At 39.0% G+C, this 18,438-nt stretch overlaps 1 protein-coding gene across 11 annotated transcripts in view; it reads left to right on the forward strand.

Annotated features, from left to right (window-relative positions):
• ERLIN1 (ER lipid raft associated 1) overlaps window positions 1–15,283 on the forward strand; it is a 37,710-nt gene extending 22,427 nt beyond the window's left edge. For all 11 annotated transcript variants that reach the window (XM_036336339.1, XM_036336335.1, XM_036336336.1 and 8 more), the window contains 4 exons: window positions 899–990; window positions 9,251–9,340; window positions 10,170–10,249; window positions 13,055–15,283. In XM_036336339.1, coding sequence (XP_036192232.1) covers window positions 899–990; window positions 9,251–9,340; window positions 10,170–10,249; window positions 13,055–13,279 — 487 coding nt within the window. In that variant the 3' untranslated portion in view covers window positions 13,280–15,283. The remainder of the gene's footprint in view (window positions 1–898; window positions 991–9,250; window positions 9,341–10,169; window positions 10,250–13,054) is intronic.
• Window positions 15,284–18,438: the final 3,155 nt, after the last annotated feature.

Consider the following 18,438-nt stretch of genomic DNA (forward strand, 5'->3'; position numbering starts at 1 on the left):
AGCCTGCACCCTCTCCAATCCGGGACCCCTCAGGTGATGTCCAACTTAGGCTCTATCCTTGCGGGATTGGGCCTAAACCGGCAATCAGACATCCCTCTCACAATCTGGGGCCGCTGGCTCCTAACCGCTTGCCTGCCTGATTGCCCCCTAACTGGTCCCCCGTTGGCCTGGTCGCCCCCTAACTGGTTCCCCACCAGCCTGGTTGCCCCCTAACTGCTCCCCTGCCGGCCTGATCGTCCCCTAACTGCCCCCTTATCAGTCTGGTCGTCCCCTAACTGCATCCCTGCTGGCCTGGTCCCCCCGTAACCCCCCATCCCGGCCTGGTCACCCCCTTACTGCCCCCCTGCTAGCCTGGATGCCCCCTAACTGCCCCCCTTCCGGCCAGGTCCCCCCCTAACTACCTCCCTGCTGGCCTGGTCCCCCCCCCCCCCAACTACCCCCCTGCTGGTCAGGTCCCCCCCTAGTTACCCCCCTGCTGGCCTGGTTCCCCCCCTAACTACCCCTCTGCTGGCCTGGTTGCCCCCTAACTGCCCCCCTGCCAGCCTAGTCACCCCCTAACTGCCCCTCTGCCAGCCTGGTACTCCCCCTAACTGCTCTCTGCAGGTCTGGATGTCCCCTAACCCCCCTTGGCAGCCAGGTCCCCCCCTAATACCCCCCCTGCTGGCCTGGTCGCCCCCCAACTGTCCGGAAGGGAGTCAGACATCCAGATGATGTCCTGTTGACCTGGTCTAATTAGCATATTACCCTTTTATTAGTACAGATAGGGTAACACCTCTCTTTGCCTATCTTAATGATTCAGAAAGTTCTTGTTGAAGATGGTTCTCTGACCCACTGTAGAGTCAGAACTACTGCCTGTGCCTGCATGTCATTTCTAATGTTTATAATAATTTTTCCACAGGGAGGCTGAGAAGACAAAACTTCTTATAGCTACCCAGAAACAAAAGGTGGTGGAGAAAGAAGCTGAGACAGAGCGGAAAAAGGCTATTATAGGTACTTGGATTTCTTTCCAAAATGGCTGTCTCTAAGTACATGTGTTGTGAGTTTGTCCTGTTTTTCTTTGTCAGCTTCATATTAGATATTGATGGGACTCAAATAAGATTGAATCATTCATATTTAGAATTCTGGAAACTTCTTTATACAGTCAGATTTTCTAAAGCCTTTAAAAGCAGATGAGGCCAGTATGTAATGAAGTTCTTTGGCTCTCCACCATGTCATTGGCTGCCACAACTATTGTCTTTTTTAAGGACAGGGAAAGTAGACAGGATCTGGGGGCAGCTCTAGCCTCTGTGGAATAGGGTTTTTGTTTATACAGATTTAGGAGAGAGAAGTTTTTGGCAAAAGCTCAAGATTTTAGTATGTATCCTTGCTGCTGACATGCGCATAGTTTTATCTGGATAGATGAATAATACCACCTCCGAAAGCAGCAAGATTGCTTACAGCTCACTTTGAATCAGTGACTTCCCTAACACTCCAGGGTACTGTATATTAGACTGCCATTTTAGGCCCCCAGTTGTTTGTTCCTTGGATGCTGAAAACTTAAGGAGTCTTTTGTTGAATATTTCAATTATGCAGAATATACAGAGAACAATATGATGAAGGCTTAACTTTTTGCCATATTTTCCTCAAATCATATTTGCTTTAAGAAAATTATATATCTGTTTGAAGTCTCCTTTATACTCTTCCCTGGTCTTATTTTTTGACCCGTCTTCACAGAGTAGCTTCTATTCTAAAGATGATGTATATCTTTCTGCCCATATTTTCATACACTGAAAGTATGTGATAATTCACAGATTCTTTTAAACTACAAAAATGCTATCAGACTCTACTTTTATTTCATAACTTGTTTTTTGTTGTTGTTAATTCTCACCTTGACTTTAAGAGAGAGAGGAAGGGATGGGGAGGGAAAGAGAGAAAGAAATGTGGATGTGAGAGATCGGCTGCCTCCCACACACACCTGTCCGGGGTGAGGATCGAGCCTGCAACCAAGGTATGTACCCTTGGCCAGAATCGAACCCACGACCCTTCAGTCCTGGGGCTGACACTCTAACCATTGAACAAACTGTCCAGGGTCACAACTTGCTTTTTTAAACCAACATTGTTTGAGTTTTATTCATATTGATACATGATCTACTTCGTTTTTAATTACTGTATATTTTCATGAGTAAACCTTGATTTATTCTGATAGATCACTAATGAAAATTAGGTAGTTTCTAGTTTTTCCTTATTAGAAAGAGTGCTGCAGTAATGCCCTTATCCAGGTCTCTGTGAACACATGCAAGCATTTTCTTAGAGTAGTGTTTGTCACCAGCTTTTTGTTTCTGATCCACAATGAGAGGACTACAGAAATGGAGAATGGGTGTTTAAAAATTCCTACAGCTTTTTGGTTTTTTTTAATTTATTGATTTTTTTACAGAGAGGAAGGGAGAGGGATAGAGAGTTAGAAACATTGATGAGAGAGAAACATCGATCAGCTGCCTCCTGCACACTCCCTACTGGGGATGTGCCTGCAACCAAGGTACATGCCCTTGACCGGAATCGAACCTGGGACCCTTGAGTCCGCAGGCTGATGCTCTATCCACTGAGCCAAACTGGTTAGGGCTTCCTACAGCTTTTTTTATGTTTGTTGAATCTAATTGAAAACTTGAGCTTGTGCTTTTGTTTTTAATATTTTTCTTAGTACTTCATTTTTTTTAATAATTTATAAAATATTGATTCCTAACAGATTGAAGTACCCCAAAAGAAGTGTGCTTTCCCACAGATTCCTCTAGAATACATATCTCGAAGCAGAATTGCTGGGTCACAGAGTATACACATCTTCAAATTTATAATCTATTGCCAAATCACTCTCCAAAGTGATTTTTCCATTCCAGCTTCTGTTCAGCAGTATTTGAGTTCCAGTATATGTGTGGCCATATTGAATCACATTTCTGCGCATCCTCCTCAGCCCTTGGAGTTATCAAACTTTAAAAAATTTATGCCAGTTTGATGGTGGACATTGTATCACATAATTTCAGTTGAATTTCCCTCAATACTGTAAAGTTGAATATTGTTATTGATCATTCAGGTTTCCCTTTTTTTGTGGTATGTGAACTGCATGTTAATATCATCAGTCCATTATTTGATTATGTTTTTTGAACTGACTTGTAGAAGTTCTTTATATCTTCTGGATTTTAATCCTTTCCCATGTTTATACGCTGCAGATATCTTCTCTCAATTTGTGGCTTGTCTTTGAACTTTATGATGTTTTTGACATACACATATATTTAATTTTCAACAAGTTAGATTCATCAATTTTTTCCTTTCTGGTTTGTGCTTTTCTCATCTTGTTTAGGAATTCTTTCTTAGCCCCCAAATAATGGTTTTATTCTAAAAGTTTTGTAGTTTTGCTTTTTATATTTAGGTCTTGAATCCATTTGGAATTTATTTTAGTGTTTAGTGTGACATAGGAATTCAGTTTTATTTTTTTCAAATGGCAAACCAATTGACTTCAGACTTAAATAGTTCATTATTTCCTCTACTTGTTTCTCATGCCACATTGGTCATACAACAAGATTCTATATATGGTTTGTTCTGTTGCTTGAGTCTCTATTTTGTTTTAATTTCTTGGTCTAGCTTTCTCCAATATTACCCTGTTTTAAATATTGTAGATTTTATGTTAAGTCTTACAATCTGGGAGAGCAAGTTTCTCCTTAACTATTTCTCTTAACTGTTCCTAACTATTACTAAAATTGGCTTGAAAACGATCCCAGGCCCTTTATTCCTCCATATACATTTTAGAACCAGTGCCTCAAGTTCTGTAAAATACAGTATTGGGGTTTTGATTGGAATTGTATATATCACTTTATAGAGAATTATAATATTTATGATATTGAGTCTTATAAATCTGTTGTATTTCTTCATTTATGAGAAATGTCTTTCAAAAACTGTCATTTTCTTAAAGTTCTTGCATATTCTTTGTTAGAGATTTATTTCTTATGTTAACTTCTTTGCTTTATAAATATGGTTTTTTGAAGGTACTTTTTCTGACTTTTTTGCTTTTGTATAGGTACACTGTTGGTTTTTTCACTTAGCAATCTTGTTCAAAATGATATTTCTAATCTCTTGGATTTCCCATGTGAGCAGTCATACTGTCTTCAAATCAGTTCTGTGTTTTCCTTTGTAGTCCCACACTTTTTAGTTCTATCTTACTGCTTTAGGCTATGCCTTGTTGAAAAGAAAGATGGTAACTGGCATTCTTGTCTTGTTCCTAACTTTACATAGTCCCAATGATGTTGGCCTCACTTAACTTTTATTGGGTTAGTGAAGTTTCCTTCTGCCTCTTGCTTGACAAGAGATTTTATCATTAATGGCTGTTAAAACTTTTAGAATTTTTTATTTATCTGTTGAAATGACCATATACTTTTTCTTTTTAAAGCTGTTAACATGGTGAATTATAGTAATAGATTTTCTATTATTGTATAATTTTGTCTTCCTGGGATAAATCCACTTGGTCATAATGGAAGAGGTTCACCCCAATACATTTCCTTATATGGTTTGCTGGTTATTTCTGTAAAATGTTTTTTGTTTTTTGTTTTTTTTTTAAATATATTTTATTGATTTTTTACAGAGAGGAAGGGAGAGAGATAGTCAGAAACATCGATGAGAGAGAAACATCGACCAGCCGCCTCCTGCACATCCCCCACCGGGGATGTGCCCGCAATCCAGGTACATGCCCTTGACCGGAATCGAACCTGGGACCCTTCAGTCCGCAGGCCGACGCTCCATCCACTGAGCCAAACCGGTTTCGGCTGTAAAATGTTTTTATTTCAATAATTGAGATCAGCTTATAATTTTTTCCTTCTAAATGTCAGGTTTTGTATCATGGTTATATTAGCCTCAAAATGAGATGCAGAACACTTCTTTTCTAGAACATTTTGTATAAACTACATATTATCTCTTCTTTGTAGCTTTGGCGGAACTCACTTGTAAAAGCTATCTTGGTCCAGTGGGCTTTCCGTTTGTTTTTTGGTTGTTTGTTTGCTTGTTGTATGCTTGTTTTTTTGTGGTAATAGTTAACTTACTGTTTTAATTTCTTTAATGCATATAGGCCTACTCAGATATTTGTTTCTTTTTGAGTTCTGGTAGTTACATTTTTCTAGAAAATTATCTATTTCATCTGTTATTTCAAATTTGGGGGCATAAATTTGTAGAATTTTTTTTTTTTTAAACCCTCTACCAAATCGGTATGCTGCTCCCTTTTTATTTTTAATATTATTTACTGTGCTTTTTTTCCCCTGAATCAATTTTGCCAGAGGTCTGTCTTATTTCACTCATCTTTTCAGAGAACTGGATTTTAATTTGGTTGATTCTATTGTCACTTTTTAAAAAATAATATCACTTACACTTAGTTTTATTATTTCTTCTACCTTTTTGAGCTTACTTATTGGTTCTTTTCTAACTTACTGGGTTAATTCTTTAGTTTTCAGTCTTTTCTAATGAAAATATGTAAGATTATATGTTTTCTTCTAAGTTCTGCTTTAGGTGTATCTCAAATTTTGAAATGTAGTTTATTATTGGTTTTCAGTTTTAATTTAGAAAAAAATTTTCATTATGATTTCTTTGCCTGATGAATTATTAAAAGGGTTTTTAGAGGCAACCTTTTCAGTGTTGATTTCCAATAGTCAGAAAATGTTATCTGTTATATGAATTCTTAAGTATTTGTTGACATTTGCTTCGTGGCCTATCAATACATGGCCCTTTTTTGGTAAATGTCTGCCCGCCTACAAAGATTGAATGTACATTCTCGGTATGCTGGATGCAGGTTTCTCTGTATAACCATTAGGTGAGGCTGGTGTTGTTCACACCTGTGTTCTTCCAGTTTTTCCCTTCTTGAGCTGTCCGTTTCTGAGGAAGGTGTGTTAAATCCCACTATGACTATGGATTTGTTAACTTAAATTTCTTTCTTTATGTGTTTTGGGGCTATATCATTAAGAGCATTCAGGTTTAGATTGTTACATCTCCCAGGATAATTGCACCCATTATGTAATAACCCTCTTTATCCCAAACATGTTTTTGGCTTAAGGTCTGTTTTTTCTGATGATAATATAGCTATACCAATTTCTCTTGATTAGTTATTTTCTTGTTGTATCTTTTCACATCCTTTTACTTTCAACTTTTCTATGTCATTATGTTTTAGGTGTGTCTCTTGTAAACAGCATATAGCTGGATTTTGTTATCTTATCCAATGTGAGACTCTGTCTTTTAACTGGTGAGTTTAGTCTTTTTATATTTATTGTGGTTACTGCTATGTTTGGGTTTGTTTATATTGTTTAATTTTGTGCTATTTATCATGCATCTTTTTCTCTGCTAATTTTCCCCCTCTTTTCTGATGGATATTGAATTGATTGGATTTTCTTTATTCTTTTACTTGATTGGAAGTTTTACATTTAATTTTTAGAATTATAACTAGTCATGACCTGTAAAATGTTTAACAAGCATACCTGACTTGACAAAGTCTAAAGTTATTCTATTCTCTTCTTGAATAATACCTTAGAATACTTTAATTCTTATCACTGTCCTCCAATTTTTCATATTACTATTGTCTAGTATTTTAGTTTCATGTTGTTTTTATTCCCCCATTATTATAATCATCATTGATTCTTACAGTAAATATTTCAATTTACATGTATTATGTAATTTTTTCTTCTCCATTGTTTCTGGCAATTCATTTTTTTTTTCCTGCTAGTTTTTTTCAGTAAAGGTTTAGAGTAGAAACTTACTTAGTCTTCCTTGGTCTGAAATGCTTTTGTTTCATTCTTGAATGATAATTTAGCCTATAATTCTAAATCCAATTATTATTCTTAGTTACTTTGGTGGTATTATTTTATTTTTGTTTAGCCTCTTCTCTTTATACTTTTAAGATTTTTCTCTTTGTCTTTGGGTATTCTCCAGTTTCACTATGATGTGTCCAGGTAGAGAAAAGCTTACTTCTCATTGGGCTGGTAGAAAGAGTTTTTATTAATTAATTTCTTTATTTATTATAGTTTTATTGATTTCAGAGAGGAAGGGAGAGAAACATAGAAACATCAATGATGAGAGAGAATCAACAATCGGCTGCCTCCTGCACGCCCCCTACTGGGGATCAAGCGTGCAACCCGGGCATGTGCCCTGAGTGTGAATTGAACCATGACTTCCTCATTCATAGGTTGATCAATCACTGAGCCATACTGGTCAGGCAAGATAGAGTTTTTTAGTCTCACTGGAGTTGCAGTTCTGTAGCTGTCTCTCTGTTGTATACAGGAGTCTCAGTTCCAGCATCTCAAGTCCTCATCTTCTGACCCCCCTGCTTGGGCAATAACCAAAGTTCTTCTCCCTTACTTGTCTGATAACCACCCCCGGGCTGCCACTATGCAGGCTCTCAGCTCTCCCTTTGCTTATGTCTCTTGAGTAGCTCCCATTTTTTTCTTAGAATCTCAGCCCTGGGTTAAAAAACAAATTCTTACTTAGAATCTCAGTCATGCGTTAAAAAACAAATTTGTTAAATTTTATCTAGCACTTTAAAGCAGTTATTTTCAACCAGTGTGCAGAGGCAGGAACACTTGTGTGCTGTACGAATTTTTTTTTTCTTTTTTTTTTTATTATTAGTTAAGGTATTACAAATGTGTCCTCATCCCCCCCATTAATGTACGAATTTTTAATACCTGAATATTTAGTCAGAGCACTGACCTCTATCCCTTAGATTGTCAAATAAAAAAATCACAACAGCAAACACAACAATAGTTGTCCAATATGAATGAATCAATAGTATACCCTTTTTTTTTGTCAGATTGACAAAAAATATAGTTTTTGGTGTGTTGCAGAATTTTAGTAATGAGTTTATGTCTGCCATGAGATGAAAAGGTTGAAAGTTGCTGCTTTAAGGTGTTGGTAGCTGAAGGATTTTTCTCACTAGCCTACTGCACCATTTTTCTAGACTAGAAGTTTAGTCATACTCTTTATGGCTTTATCCACACACATTAAAGAGCAGTGTTAAATGGGATTATGGCAGCAGTTCCCTAATGTTGAAACACCAGTCTCGGGGTTCTAGCTGCAGATGCCAGATCCCCCCACCTTTTATTCAAGTTTTATCTTCAGTTTCTGCTTATCGCTAAATTTCTAGCCCAGTTGAATATAGCCTATCTTTGGGATGGTATGATATAAATTGACTTAATGGCTGATAGGGAAATGTGCCCTGAAGTAGTTGAGAAAGGCTACTGTCTTCTAGAAAGAAAAAACCACTTGGAAATTTTTTTAACATTATGCATTTCCCCTGGGAAGTGCATAAAATGTGTTAAAATATTCACCTTCTTTGTCTGAAAAGGAGAGTTGAGAACGTTCTTCAAGAAATGCAGTGATTGAAATAAAAGTTTAATTAGAGTCTTTCTCTCTTGGTCCTGGATCCTTTGATTGGGCCAGAGTTTTACTAAGAATGTTTCTCGTTTTCCCCGCCTGTAACAGCCTGCTGCAGCTCAGTTGTCCACTCCCAACACTGTCTGTACATTCTCAGATGAATTGTCCTTCTTTCTCTTTTACCTTCCATGGCAGTCAGTATTCCTTCTCTGATATTTCCATCGTGTTATTTCCTTCATGGCAATTTAACAGTTGATCCTGAGCATATTAAAGCCTAAATTCCTTAGGCTGTCACTCAAGACAGGTGTCTTCTAGCCCTCTTTCTATTCTTACTTTTTGTTGTATCTCTTGTCAGCTGACTCTGTATTACCTCTCACTTGCTCATTTCGTACCTTCTTGTCTTTGTTTACACCTTCTGCCTTGTCCTCCTAGGTCATGTCCATTATTTTCTTTAAGATTTCTTCTAGAAGGCCTTCCTTGGTGTAACTTACCTTTCTTTCTCCTACCACATTATATTAATTGTCCTACCTTGCCATGCATTTATGTTGCTATGTTTTTTGTGTTGAGTACTTTGATGAAGTATCTCCCCCCCACCACCCCCCATTAGCTTGTGGACCATTGCTATTTAATCCCTTAAAGGACTGGAACTGTTAACTTTTGTCTTCCCCTTCCCACAAAATTAGCACTGTCAAAACAGAACAGTAAAGTAGGAAATAGACTCCCTTCTATTCCATTGAGTTGTTTACTATGTGGTTAGATAAAACTTAATGAAATAGTCCATAACACCTTATGTAAGTAAACATTAGACTGTGTGCTGCTGATTCTAAGTTCCTGTGGAGCTAGGGAAATGTTTTTGAATGTGTCTTCTTTTGTATGATTATAGAAGCAGAGAAGATTGCACAAGTGGCAAAAATTTGGTTTCAGCAGAAGGTGATGGAGAAAGAAACTGAAAAACGCATTTCTGAAATTGAAGGTACATCAGGAAAAAAGAGGCTCTGACTATCCTAATCTGCCTCTCTGCCCCAGGGGTTGGGCTCTATGGTGGGTAGGAAGGCCATAGACAGAATAGTCTGAAGGAAGTGGCTGACTTGATATTCTAGATAATTTTTTAAAAATTGCCATTACATATCTAGCTCTTGGTTTGGTTTGTGACTTTGGCTAATTCAGCCTTTCCTTTTCCGACTTAAAATAGGGCTTATTAGCTCCTACTTTGTTCTCAGGCAGTATGATAATTACCCATAATCAGTTGTAAAGAATGTATAAGATGAGAAACCCCAACACAACCAGTTTCTTTCCTACCTGTCAACGAAAAAAACACACCATAAAAATTAGCTGGGAAAAAAGAAGCCACGGTTTTCACAGAACTCTCAAACTCCTTGATTTCACAGTGAGATGTTCTTAGCTCATAGCCTTGAAGACCAAACATTCAACCTCTTCTGCTTAAATGCTGCTGCTTTCTATTGTTTAGATCAAATGCGGGGGGCGGGGGGGTGATTCAGTAAATAGAGCAGAGCTTTTGTGTCTGGATTTAGTTATTTCACTTGAAGCTGAGAGTGGGGTGGGGTGTGATGCTTTGGGTGATGGGGGTGGAGGAAAGAAAGAGCACTTTTAAATGGAAACTGAAGTGGGCTCAGCTGAGCTGGGAGTTGTTCAACATTGACAAGAGTATTCCCAGTGAAGTCCTCAGAAGCTGTCTGAGGAGAATGGGACTATTACCTAAAGTAGAGTCTGAACTTGTTACCCAGCTGAGGAAATAGATCACAAGTTTCCTTTGTTTTAAATACCCTATGTTGTTTTGCTAGATGCTGCGTTCCTGGCCCGAGAGAAGGCAAAAGCAGATGCTGAATATTATGCTGCACATAAATATGCCACGTCGAACAAGGTGACTGGCTCTCTGTGCCACTCTCCTAGTAACACAGTTTGGGGTTTTGGTTTCTCTTGTGGGGGCTCTGATGTGATAAAGGAGATTGATCCAGTGTCAAGAAAGGATAGTTACTGTCACACCCTCTAGAATCAGCCAATCACTTGGCAGGATATATTGCACACTTATTGGATAGGGAATTTTGTATATTTGCATATAAAAATGGGGAGCTCTGACAAAGGCAAGCAGATAGATAAAAATACATGCCATATAGCAAGCACGTCAAACTCACGGCCCATGGACCACGTGTGGCCCACAACGAACATTTTTGCAGCCCAGCTAATATAACAGTATGCAAGAAACGATTTAATAAAAATTTCATGACTTAATTTTTATAATATCCTGTTATATATAATTATTAATAACGAACTACTACATTCGCTATTGACTAATTACTATAATCATGTTACATTCATTTCCCTTACATACCTTAAGCACAGGCGCACCATTTCTCTCCAATAATACCAGCAGCGAATATTTTAGCAGCTGATTGCATGTCATTAGTCTTGTACTGACTTGTTTGGTGTGCACAACAGGAAATAGTTCGCTTTCAGAGAATAAGAAAAATAGAAATTTGCATTACGCTTTTTAATTGTGCAGATATTCAGTGTCTGGTAAGAAAAAATACAATTTTTATTAAAATGTTCTATTCTTTTATATTAACGATTACTCATTTATTTCAGCCCTTTGTATTCAGTATGTCTCTATCGAAATAAACCTATGTTTCTATGAAAATTGAAGCTTTTGTTTTTTGCGGCCCACATAAACTTAAACCTTGTTTATTTGGCCCATGTTAGCCTTTGAGTTTGACATGCTTGCCATATAGCCATTCATTTGTCCTGCTATATAAGAATTCAGTAATCAAGAAAATTGAGGGGCTTCTGAAATGACAAAAAGAACAGAAGAGTAAAGTTTACTTAGAATTGCTTCCCAGAGAAGGTAGGTTTTTTGAGTAAGCTCGTTTATAGCAGTGTTTCTCATCAGAGACATTCTTGGCATTTTGGAGTGAGATAGTTCTTAGTTGTTGAAGATCATCTCATGCATTATGGGATATTTTGCACCCCAGGCCCTCGCCTACTAAATGTCAGTAGTGTTTGCCAATTATTTTAATAGTCACCACCCCTCCCCTCACACACACGTGTTTCCAAATGCTACCAACTGAATATTGCTTGTTTACTGGGCTTTTTAAATGTTCTAGTCATGAGGCATTTTATGTGTAATAACTTGAGAAAGGAGGTTGGGTGATGTATGAGTGACCAATTTTTGTTTAGGGACTGGGGTAAGTTTAGGTCTAGAGACTGCAGGCCTAGTTAGCAGGAATGATTTAATTAAGAGGCAGCTAGAACCCCTATGGCTTTCTGAGAAGGGAAGGATCTAACCAAGGTTTATAAGGTTATTAGTTGTAGAATAGATTGGACAGGAAGAATGGAGACAGAGATTGCTAAGGTATAGGATACAGTTTCCAGGATTAGAGTAAAGATTGAAGGTAGAGACAGAGCTTAAACTCTTTTGATTTAGAAAATAGCCAAATAATCTGTATTCAGGAGAAATGATAAGACTTGAAATTCAGTATGAATTTAGAAATACACTTAACATATTGGAGGACACAGCTCTATAGAAACAGAATGGAGTTTGGTCAAGATGAAGACGAGATGAGAAACTTCAGTTTACAAAACTAACAATTCAAATCTGTCATGGGAGAGGCTGACTAGGCACAAATATCTAGATCTTGTCATGAAGTCAGCCTATGCCAAAAGGGCAGCAAGTAGTTTTATGTCACTTTGAAAATGAAAAATGCTATTCAGATATTGACCTATAATAATAAGACTTTAGAAAGTAATTTGTTTATACACAGTGAGCAGATTGGATGGCAGTGTTTCAGCAGGGATGTGAGTCAGCTGGAGAAGGTGTAGGTGCAGGAGTGGAAGATGTCAGAGGGCTATGAAGAACAAGATGGGCTTTTGCCTGGAGGACAGGCTGGGACTTGAGATGAAGAGAGAATCGCTAGGGTAGGCTCTGAGAGGCTTTGGAGTATATTTTAAGGATCATTGGAAATGAATACGTTTTAATCAAACCCAGAGAGATTGTGATTGGATATATCTTAGGATCACAATTTAAACAAGACACTGTGACGGAGAGAAACCTGATGATTGACAAATATCTGTCCATCACAAACAGATTAAACATCCAGTTTCTGGGTAGAGGCAAGAGGCCAGACCAGGTGATTTCTTGAGATATTTTCTAGTTCTGGAATGTGATCAAGAAAAGCAGAATCAAAGGTGGTTGATTATAAGGTTCTGAGCCCAGGCCCTTCCTTTGAAGCTCTGCCACTCCCATCCATTGACCTGTTCATATATCAGGAGAGCCAGGAGAAATTCCAGACTGACCCCAGGTTGATTCAGCTGGATGAAATGAGAAAGTACATATGGAAGTACTTCATCAGCCACAAGTCACTATGGAAATGTTATCATCATTACTTAGTGAGTTATCATTCATTGTTCCTCAAAACCACCCCCAACCTTTTTTTCTTCTTAATTAAAAAATAAACAGCTTCTACATTATAACAGCTTGCTGAAGGAACTTCAAGTCTGGAATATAACTGTTAATGTGATAGCCACACTTCAAAGTGAGAGAGGGTCATTGGCAACAATTCAGATTTGAGTAATTTTATCAGTAGTGCAATAGGGAAATGTGTGTAAGGAAATAGAGGGATGAATATTGCACCAAAGTGTCCTGATGCCTCTGCTCCTGTTTGCCCCCACACAGCACAAATTGACCCCGGAGTATCTGGAGCTCAGAAGGTACCAGGCCATTGCTTCTAACAGTAAGATCTACTTTGGCAGCAACATTCCGAGCATGTTCGTGGACGCCTCTTGTGCTGTGAAATACTCAGATGTTAGGACTGGAAGGAAAAGCTCTCCTCTACTCTCGAAGGATGCTGCTGAACCCTCTGGAGAGAGCCCTGTCCAAAAGAAGGAGAGCATAGGTTGATGCAAGAGATGGAAATGTTCTCCCATATCAAGATGTGGCCCAAGGGGTTCAATGGGAATAATGGTTACGCGACTCCCTGTGCTCGTGTGTTCTGCCTCTCCTGTGGTAGTCCTGGCTTACCAGCTGATTCCAGGATAGAGCCAGCTGTCTGGCACCCAAATGGTCTTTTCAACCACAGTTTTATCAAGTATGCTGTGTGTGATCCTTGCTAAATTGGTACTCATGAAAGAAGGAAAGTCTAATGCTAAGATACTGCCTGCACTGGAATGTTAAACACTAAATACATAACAAGCTGTGTTTTCCTAAGCTGAGATCTATTGAATAATGTTTACATTGGTCCCAGGGGAAGTGTGTGCTCGGCCATTCAAGAGATAGAAGGCCAGAGAGAAGATGGCCAGGATGTGGTAAGTGTAAAGAAGACTCACTGCACCTGGGACCCGGGCTCTCTTTAGGGTCTGCAGTGTACATCCACGTGATTAGCATCTAGTCCGCTGAAGTTCCCCAGGAAATGATCTTCCAGTCGAGCAACCATTTCCTTGATACAATTTGTACCTTTTTGTTTTCCTACAGTCAAGTTGGTGGCTTGCTGGGACATGCGCCTTGCCACTCAACCAGATTCCTTGTAGAGGTTCCTAATCACTAGTTTATTGCATTAGTAGGCTGAGATAGAGCTTGGTTTCAAGTTTTGGATGAGATGAAACGTTGGCTTTGAGTCAAAGTTCTGGGGATTTGAATTCTCCTCCATTGGGTGATGACTGTCTGTGTCACTGCCTCAGGCTGTGTGTGACTAAGGTACTTGGTTTCTTGTCACAGACTACTCCTTATAAGTCACCTCTCAGCTCTGGCTGGCCAAGAGCAAGACAGGGCTTTACCAGAAATAGGAGCAGCATACAATTCCTAGCCATTCACTGCACAGTATTGTATCATAACTGCAGGAAGTTTTTAAACTGGATTTGGGGTACATTCATTTGCCCTAGTACCTCTGCCTAAAGGCTCTATTCTAGGCTGCCATGATTACTAGCACACGAATTCTCCTCAATATTGTTCATCAGGAGCCTACATAGTGTGGAACAAAGAGTAACGCGGTCATTTTTGTCTCCTTCCCTATTGGCCCTGAGATGCTGAAATCAAAGTTGTTCTCCAGCTTCACCTTCCCTAGGAGATTAGGATTCCACTGACTTCCTGGGCAGCCAGTGGATTTAATCTTCCATGAGATGATGACATTAATCTGTGGCTATGAGAGACCTATTTCACCTGGACATTTTTTCCTTAAAGATTAACTTTCTTAAAAAAGTGTGACCCATAGTTAGGCCTGAGTATGTGCAGCTTGTTAAGACCTTTTGTGTAGGCTTTGTTCAAGCCAGACAGAAAAGTCATGGGATCTTCTAGCAACCTCTCAGCTGACTCTCAGTCTCATGACAGTTGTGAGTTGTGCCAAACACTTTATGGGAATGGAATCCCAGATTTGAGTGGGTCTTTTCCTTGGGCCTTATCCTATAAAAGCATTTGTAATATGGAGAGAATCATTTTTTCATTTTTGCTCATTAATTGTATGCGTTCTCTTTTTGAGTGAATTTTGTGTTCTCCGGCCCTCAAAAGAACTTTTGAACTAAAAATAAACTCTTCACCTGTCATATATTGTTGCTGCAGATAATGATTGTTGTGGGAAACTTGGATCATTGGTTTTTGTGCTTTCATTACTAGAGATGTTTTCTATTCCCATGAGCTAAAAGTTGCTGCCCCAAAGTGATGGATGTGGGTTATCTTTCAAGCCACAGCCCTGGTGCAGAGTGGAGGAGCAGGGAAATCACATGGTGAAGTTTTAAAGAAAGTACTTCCACTTGAAGTGTGCTTCCCTGGGCTCACTCGAGCACTAGGTCTAGCCCTCCTTCAGGGATGTTCCTTTTGGCAAATATATACTGTAATCTTGAGTCTAAATTTATATGTGAAATGCTACCTTTTTTAAAAAAAAGAAACTAAATAAAATTATTTTACTATCAGTGATTTGTGTTTTCCATATGTCTCTGTTCTTTTCTGTTGTCCTAATATGCTTCCAAGGCTTTCTTGCCCATTTCACTAGGTAGCCACTTTATTTAGTAGTTTTACTTAACTGTAGAGGCTTTCCTTATACTCCTCCCAGAACACTGCCTCCCTAGTATGAGAATTTTAAAATAATTTTTAAATATTTTTAAATTATAGTTGACCTATTAATTTCAGCTATATAATAGTGAGTAGACATTTCTATAACTTATGAAGTGATCGCTAGTACCTGGCATAAGAATTTTGAAAGCAGTTTCCATTCTTGACTCGTGGAATTTACTAGGTGTACCGGTTAATCGGATTTTTTCAATAGATGGACTTACTCATATGTTGATATATATGCGATTTGATTAACCGGTTGATATATATGCTATTTGGTTGTATTGCTCCTTCAGATTACCACTTGTTCTGATCAATGGCACACGCACTTTCTGAGCAGCACTTCAAAACGTATGAAGAAGTGGAAAATTGGGTCTCTGAATGGTCCGTCTCAAAACAAGAAAAGTTCTATTGGGACGGTATCCACAAATTACCTGAAAGATGGGGGAAATGTGTAGCTAGCGATGGACATTACTTTGAATAGAGCACTTTTGATGTTTCTCTTGAAATTATAGTGCTTTCTTTGGATTACAAAATCCGTATTAACCGGTTAAAATGCGGATTAACTATTAACCGGTTAATAATACGGATTTTGTAATCCAAAGAAAGCACTATAATTTCAAGAGAAACATCAAAAAAAGTGCTTTATTCAAAGTAGTGTCCATCGCTAGCTACACATTTCCCCCATTTTTCAGGTAATTTGTGGATACCGTCCCAATAGAACTTTTCTTGTTTTGAGGCGGACCATTCAGAGACCCAATTTTCCACTTCTTCATACGTTTTGAAGTGCTGCTCAGAAAGTGCGTGTGCCATCGATTGGAATGTAATCTGAAGGAGCAAGGTCTGGTGAATACAACATGTGGATTAATACTTCCCAGGCAAGATCTTTTAGCATGTCTTTAACTGGTTTTGAAGTGTGTGATGGTGCGTTACCATGAAGCAAAATTACTTTGCAGTGTCTTCTGGCCCATTCTGGTTGTTTTACGATCACAGCATGGTTCAAATTGATTATTTGTTGTCGGTAATGATCAGTACAGTGGGGCCTTGACTTACGAGTGTCCCGACTAACGGTTTTTTTTTGAGATACGAGCTGTCTCTAGGCCGATTTTTTGCTTTGAGTTGCAAGGTCAAAAAAATTCGGGTTACGAGCCAGCTTCAGATACCCCACCGCTAGTTGGCGCAGCGAACCTCACAGTGATTTGACATACGAGTAATTTGAGTTATGAGCTCCGTCACGGAACAAATTAAACTCATAAGTCAAGGCCCCACTGTATTTACGGTTTCACCTGGTTTTAAAAGCTCATAATACACCACACCTTCCTGATCTCACCAAACGCAGAGCGTTGTCTTCTTTCTGAAGCTATTTGGCCTTGCAGTGGATGTTGATGGTGGACCTGGATCAACCCATGATTTTGTGTGTGTGTGATTCTCAAATTAAATCCACTTTTCATCGCCAGTCACAATTCGATGCAAAAAAGACTTTCTTTCCTGCTGTTGAAGCAACATTTTACTGAGGACTTTTCAGTTTTCCATTTGTCTTTTGTTCAGTTGACGTGGCACCCCTTTTCTTCCTTTAAAATCTTTCCCATTGCTTGTAAACGATCGGAAAGTGTTTGCTGAGCAACGTTTAATCTTTCTGCAAGTTGTTTTTGAGTTTGACGCGCATCTTCACCCAATAATGCTTGTAATTGTTGGTCTTCAAACTTTTTCGGTTGACCTGGACGTTCTTTGTCTTTCACATTGAAATCATCACTTTTAAAGCATTTAAACCAGCGTTCACAAGTATATTGAGATGGAGCATGTACACCATACGCCTCCTGAAGTATATGATAACTTTCAGCAGGACTTTCCTTCAAAATAAAGTAATGAATTAAAACTTCCCGCAAATGCTCTTATTTTTTGGCATAAAATTCAACATTTTTAAGCATAAAAATATGATGTTAACACCTTCAGAAAATTTGACACATGAAGTTTTGAAGCTTGCTGTCAATACAACAAAATAGCATACATATCAAATCGCATATATATCAGCCTATGTGTAACTCCATCTATTGAAAAAATGCGCATTATTAACCGGTACACCTAGTAAGGATGTTCTGATTCATTGTGGGATGCAGCCAGCTACAGAGGGGGGAAGGGGAAGGATGGAGTGTGCCCTGCAGAGGCTGCCTGAGAGCTGGGGGAAGGGAGGAGACACCTTGAAGCAGAGGGAGGACAAGTTGTATACATTATCACTCGCAATGATGATGTTAGCCCAGGAGCCAGGTTGGACCTGCTCTTCCCATGCTCTCGACATTCCCTTCTGGGGACAATTTCATAGTAATGTTGGGACAGCAGGGCTTGGTAATTGGGAGTTTTGAGGACAGCAGCATTTTACTCAGTTTCCTGTAGGATCCAACCCCATAGTATCCTACATCTGCTACTGCAGACCAGGGAAGTTTAATTGGAACCAATTATCCTCTAGGTGTTTGGTAGGTATTAAATTGAAGTCAGACTTTTCTTTTTGCTGTGGGGAAGGAATGTTGTGATCAGATGTTGACTGACTTCTAATTGCTTCAGGATTAAGTCTCAGATGTGTGTATACAAGGCTTTTTGTTTTTTTGTTATTTTGCCCCCACTGACCTGCTTGCCCAGATCCTTGATTGTACCTTCTCTCCATCTCTGCATATATTGTTCCATCTGCCCAGCTCACTTTTTCTTCCCCAAAGCTCCAACTTTCCTTTGCTAACTCCTAATGGTGTGTCCACTTCTTCAGACAGGTCACCCTGCATGCTTGCCCAGGTCAGTACCCCACATGTCCCCCTCCGTAACATTTCACACGCCGTACATTACCTGCTTAATGTCTTTCCCACAAATAATGCAGCTCTCCAGGGGGCAGGACTGTGACCATGGTCTTCCCTGGGGTAGTAGTATTGCTCATACCTAACATAATACCTGGCCCATATGAGTGATTCCTTTGTGTTGCATGAAAGAACAAAAGGATGAATGTGAAATGCAGGCTAAGTGACTAGTGGGGGAAA

Source organism: Myotis myotis, unplaced genomic scaffold (genome assembly GCF_014108235.1).
Source record: "Myotis myotis isolate mMyoMyo1 unplaced genomic scaffold, mMyoMyo1.p scaffold_m19_p_15, whole genome shotgun sequence".
Lineage (NCBI taxonomy): Eukaryota > Metazoa > Chordata > Mammalia > Chiroptera > Vespertilionidae > Myotis > Myotis myotis.